Here is a 6,000-nt window from a genome sequence, read left to right as displayed (position 1 = left end):
AGCAGCGTCCCAGGCCGGCGGAGTGCGCGGCAATGTGCGGGGGGCGCAGCTGTGGCTGCACGGCTCGGCCCCGGATGGTGGCCCGCGCGACAGGAACTTTCTCTTCGTGGGAGTTATGACTGCCCAGAAATACCTGCAGACCCGCGCTGTGGCTGCCTACAGGTGAGCCCTTTCTTTCTGGGTACAGCCTCCCGCATTCTGCATCCGGGTGCGCCACATTACCTGTTCAGTGGCTCCTGCCCTTGTCTAGTTATCAGACTCGAGGCTCCCAGACTTCTTGGGGGATCCAGGTGTTTTTCTCAGGAGATGACCGACATTGGCAGCTGATGTCATGGGTGGCAGGATAGCGAGCACAAGGCTCAGGAGCCCTGCTCTGGGGTCGGATGGACTAGAGTGACTCTGTGGGTGTGCCTCGTCCTAACCTTTTGCAAGGCACTTCAGCTTTCCGTGTCCAAGTCTCCTCCTTTGTTAAATGGGCCTGACTAAATGCGTCTGTCTCTTGAGGTTGTAGGTTGTAGGAAAATTCATAGCCCAGTACCTGTGGTAGTGGTGGCAAGTGAGGTTATAATTTGATTCTCTAAAATGAGCACATTTGCTCTTGCACAGCTAGAGCTCATATAAGTTAATCTGGCTAGAGATTTTCCATAGCATACTTCTAGATTTTACAGTTGAAGGCACTCCGGTGAACGAAAGGGGGTGCCCACTGTGCACTTCACCACACCGGTCTGAAAAGCAGAGAGAAAAAGAGCCTTGGAGAAAAAAATCATTTCCCGTGGTAGATTCCGTGGAAGGCAGCATTCCCGCGTTCTTTAGCTCATCAATTATGGTACATGCATGTTATCCAGTAACTGAAGCCTAGTTGGCTAAATGAGTCATAAAAGTGGCTGTAGTCATGTTAAGGATTAACAAAGGGATTAGCCAAAGCAGTCTTTAGAAAGGAGATGATTTTGGAATGGCCGGCATGGTTAGAATCAGATTTGTAGTGGAGTGAATTTAAAGTAGGAGAGGGATGTACACTCAGTAAAGGGATTTGGTGGAAACTTTATGTGTGAAATATAGAAAACACTGGAGTTCATCAGGCCACAAAAACAAGCCAGTGTCAGGAACGATTTTAGAGCTCGAATGTTTTGGGAATGAACTTTTAGATCAGTCAGTACTGAGCAAGGCTATAATAGTTGCTGGGGGTTTTGTTATGTTGTTTTTTCTTTTTTTTTTTTTCTGTTTTAAATGCCTTTGTAACTTCAGCTTTTAAATTCAGTACTGCTCTTTCATGTTTTCAAGCATTAGATATTGTAATGGGACTAGCATATACAGATCTTTCCTTCCTTTTAAAGGAGGAAGTATTGAGAAACAAGGTCAAAGAGCTTGACTGCCCTTTGAATGACTTAATCCCCATTCCTACATGTTTCCATTATCTTGTTGAAGTCCAGACTCCACATTCTGCCAAGAATAGTTCTGAGCAGTTGAAAAGCTTCAAATTTAGGTATTGTACCACAAAAATGGAATCCCAATTAGAATGTTATACTCCATATATGTGTAATACATCAAAATATAGTCTATTGTCATGTATATCTAAATAGAACAAGTAAAAAGAATTTAGGTATTATAACTATAGACTAATACATCAGTTTGGGAGCTATCAGATCAGGTTCTCTCCTAGGTGTACCATGATTTACTTGGGGTTTTATACTCTTTGTCCAGAGAAACATCCACATCAGAAATTGGTGAGTCCACATGACTACAGTTTGATGGCTGGCCATGTGAAATCACAATTCTAGGGACAATTACCATAGTAGTTTGTCCGATGCCCCCAACAAATACCAGCATACTCAAAATGTAATGCAATCCAGAATTACTAGTTTACCCTCCATGATAGTTTCCCAAAGTCCATGTTTGACATTCTGACTTTTGGTTTCTTGTCCACATCTCCTACCTCCTTTTTTATTTAAAACACACACACACACACACACATATACACACACACACACACACACACTAAGATTTTGTTTATTTTCTTATAGGCAGTTGAGGAAAGTAAAAACACAGTTTGCCCTCTGGCCTGGGTTCTTCCTTCTTTGAGACACCTCTGCTTTTCTGAGAAATGAAGACCCCTACCAGAGGTTTGCAGTCATTCCTTCAACTTTCTTGCATAGCTTTTATTTCTCTAATTTGAAAAACTCAGCATACTTGGAGTCTAAGGGTGGGCCTACCTTACCAGTTAGAGTGTCTGCCCCTCCTGTCTACCCTGTGTTTAGATTGGCTTCAGGAGATGGCACAAGACAATTTTAGCCTTAAGGAACTTTTAGGGAAGGCCTGAATTGGGATGGAGTTTATAGGGTGTAACTTATGATTACAGTTTTGTTGTGCTTTGTAGGCCAAAAGTCCACACTGAACTCTCAAATTGGAAATTCCATGTACAGATTTGTATGTTAAGTAGACTTGAATTTCGAGTCTTCTAATGCAAGGTGAAATCATAGTTGCAACTGGGTGTGCTCAGTTTTATATTTCTTCTGGAAAGCAAATTTATTCTTAATCTCAGGAAAAAAATTTCACTTTTCTTTTTAAACCTGTTGTTTAACTTATGGATGAAGGAGATGCTAACACTTTTAGTAAGAGGATAGTGTGTTGTAAGATACTGAAAGTGTCAAAATTTAGGTTTAGAACTAGTAACTATCAACCTCTTCTTTCCAAGAACTGTTTGAAATCTATAGAAGATCTAAAAATCTCTTGAGATATTCAAGAAGATATGCCTGTCTGCACTAAAGTTACTGCATCTTAATGATAAAACAACCTCGTCCTTACATACTTTACTTTCTAGACCTGCCAAATGCTTGTAATAAGGGTAGGTACCACCAAGAGATGGCAGGGCAGTGATAGCTAGCAGCAGACAAAATATAGAATTTAAACAGGAGGCAAAATAAAACTCGAAGTGCAGTAGATCAGAGACCAGCCAGATCTGACTTCTATAGACTATGACTAGAGACATAGCGTTTGGGTTCGTAGGAGTATTCTTGGTTCATCAAAATGTTCAGTTGCACTTTGGATTCATCCCTTTGTAAAGCAAATACATGCATGGCCCCTGTGGATCTAGACTCGCTGAGGTTGAGGACATAGCAGTACAGATGCTTGTTCCAGGGGGAGGGACAGACACTAAAAAGAGGGTTTCAGCAAGTGGTGGGCACTGTGGAGAAAATAGAACAGGGTAAGGGCAGGGCTGGGAGGTGCCCTGTCTATATTAGGTAGTTGGGGAAGGCTTTAGAAAAAGTGGCATTTAGGCCATTTGATCTGATAATGAGGAACAGGTTGTCTGAATATCATTGATGAGCATGTGAAGCAAAGGGAAGAACTGTTAAGATCCAAGGCAGGAAATAGTTTGGAAAGGAACCCAAACATGGCCAGTAAAAGAAAGGGAAATGGGCTTACAGTGTCTAGTCTTTCAGAATTTTATTCTAAGTGAATGAAAAAGCCACTCAAGCATTTAAGCAGGGAAAAGGGTGAGTAGTTGGGATTCTGCAAATAAACAGAAAATAATTTATTTTGACTCATCTACAAAGTTATTTGTATTCTAGGTAATTTCACTTTAAAATACTATGATTCCCCTAAAATAATTTATTGTGTTGATTATCAGCATGTTGTGGGAATGCCTTGTTCCGAATGTCTTGAGTTACTAACTGCAATCCAAATTTTCTCCATTTTTAAAAATTTCTTAATATGTTCTTTGTTAAACAGAGGTTAACTGTTTATGCAATTCAGTCTGTCTTTCCCTGATTTTATAACTCCTTCCTTAAGTTCTGAAAACTATTGCCCTAGGGAGATTTGAAAAGGTAACTTTTTTTTTTCTAATGCTAGAAAGGATAGAAGTCATCTCCGCTTCATTTTTTTCCTTCCACATAGTATATTGTCTGAGCACCATGTGTTGAGTAAGCTCTCATTTCCCAACCAATTTGAAATACCATCTTCATCATATTCAAAATTCTTGGGTATGTTTTTGGACTTCCTCTTTTGTTTTATTGATATTTTTTTGTCTATTCTTATGCCAGTACCACCCATTAAAATTATTTGAGGTTGAATAATATTTTAATATCCGGTAGACAAAGTCCCCTTTGTCATCTGTTTCAGACATTTCTTGGCTACACTTACATGTTCTTGCGGGGGGAGTTGTGTACATATTTTTATTTTATTTTTTGTCAAAGTTTTGATTAAAAAAATAGCATACATATTTAGTTGTTTAGTTCATTTAAATCTCAGAACACTGATCTAATCCAACACTTCTTATTTGTCTTGGTTCTTACTTCTCCTGGGACTGATGGGCGACAGTTTGCTTATTTCTTTCTCAGAAGAAAGACTTGGTTGGTTGCCTTCTTTGCCCAAGAGTGATAAAGGGTACCTATAAAGATTAGTATCTGTCTGTAGGGGACTGTGGGGAAGAAAAGGTGAGAAACACCAGCTGTGGATGCAGGACTCTTATTTCAAGGTACTATTGTATCAGTTAATGACCTCTTCCCAATACTTTGAAAGAAGGCAGACTGTTCCTTTTACCAACCCTAATGAACTGCTCCTCTTTTATATATCTCAGAGTTCATTTCCTTATTTTTTTTAGCTAAGTTCACCATGTTTATCTTGAACCAGTTTAGAGCAGTACTCACTTTCTTAGATGCAGTTCTGTTTGGCAGACATTTATATGGAAGGTTTTTACATATAAAATCAAATAACTTCTAAGTGAACTTTTGCAGCACAATCCATTTCAAGTGTGTATTACCTGTAGAAAAAGACTAGTGAAAAATGTGGTCCTGAAAATGAGGGTAGTTTTAAATATCGTGATTTGAGATCTTGTTGTCTCCGATTGGAATATTCCAAGCATAGCCATGGTTGTGTTCTCATCATATGGCAGTTTGACTTTTCCCTGTCCATGAGTTAAGGTGCTAGTTATTAAAAGTAGATTACCAGTGCTGGGCCTCAATCCGTACAGAATTTAGTTCAGGGAAGGAAATGGATGATGATTGATGATGAGGGAGGTGCCTGAACGAATTACTGGGGGGTACAGAAGAAAGAGGCTTACACTGCGTGAAGAGGATCAGGGCAGTCTCACCCACACTCCCACCCTTTCTTTCCTGCTGAATCTTGAAGGATGAGTAGGAGTTTTTGAGACAGAATAGTATGTTTCCTAAAACATGAAATATGAAGAAATAATGAAATGATGGATGAGAAAGGGACAGTTCATTGGAGTTGAGCTGTGAGCTGTGGATGACGGAGTAGCAGGCAGGGACATTCAGGGCCAGGCTAAGGAATTGGGTTTTGTGGTATGGGTGTCCAGAGCTATTGGTGGTATTTCAGCGGAGAGTAGCTTGGTGTGTTTGGAGTTTCTGAAGATCAGTTGACAGCCTAACTATTTAGAGAATGGGCAAAAATCCAAAGACAAATTGTTACTTATTTGACGGTTGGGGGGTGATTGGCAGTATTTATCAAGAACTTTAAAATGCATCTCTCCTGAAATCTAGCAATTCATTTAGAAGTTTCCCAAAGGAAAATTTGAAATGTATGAAAAAGATATTTAAAGTACCTTACATGTCCATCAGGAAGTTTGGATCATGATTAATTGAACTGATTTAATTGTATTGTGATCTATATTTCATACCAATAAGATGGTGTGGGTCTGGGGCTTTGGCTTGGTAGTGGAGTGCCTGCCTACTATATACAAGGCCCTGGGTTCCATCCCCACCCAGCACTGAGAGAAAGGGAAAAGCAGTGTGGCTGAAATATTTTTTTCAAAATGAAGAAGTTCAAAATATACTTGAGCACGACTGTGCTATGAAATAGTATAGGCAGCATGAGGCCCATTTCGTTTATAATCAAACTAAACTTAGATATTTGTGTAGTATAGAAAAGAAAGTGTAAAATAATATATACACCATGATGCTAAAAGACTTTTTTATATTCTATATATTTTAGTTGTTTTATAATCAGTAGTTGTTTGTAATAAAACTATATTGGAGTGGGGAG

At 39.5% G+C, this 6,000-nt stretch overlaps 1 protein-coding gene across 1 annotated transcript in view; it reads left to right on the top strand.

Moving 5' to 3' along the window:
• The window catches only part of Chsy1 (chondroitin sulfate synthase 1), a 78,532-nt gene that overhangs the window by 1,381 nt on the left and 71,151 nt on the right, over positions 1-6,000 (top strand). The window contains exon 2 of the mRNA XM_048790146.1: positions 3-162. Coding sequence (XP_048646103.1) covers positions 3-162 — 160 coding nt within the window. The remainder of the gene's footprint in view (positions 1-2; positions 163-6,000) is intronic.

Source organism: Marmota marmota, unplaced genomic scaffold, assembly GCF_001458135.2.
Source record: "Marmota marmota marmota unplaced genomic scaffold, marMar, whole genome shotgun sequence".
In the NCBI taxonomy this organism is placed as follows: Eukaryota; Metazoa; Chordata; class Mammalia; order Rodentia; family Sciuridae; genus Marmota; species Marmota marmota.
Note: the sequence above shows the minus strand (reverse complement) of the source record. Positions and strands in the feature narration are given on the sequence as shown.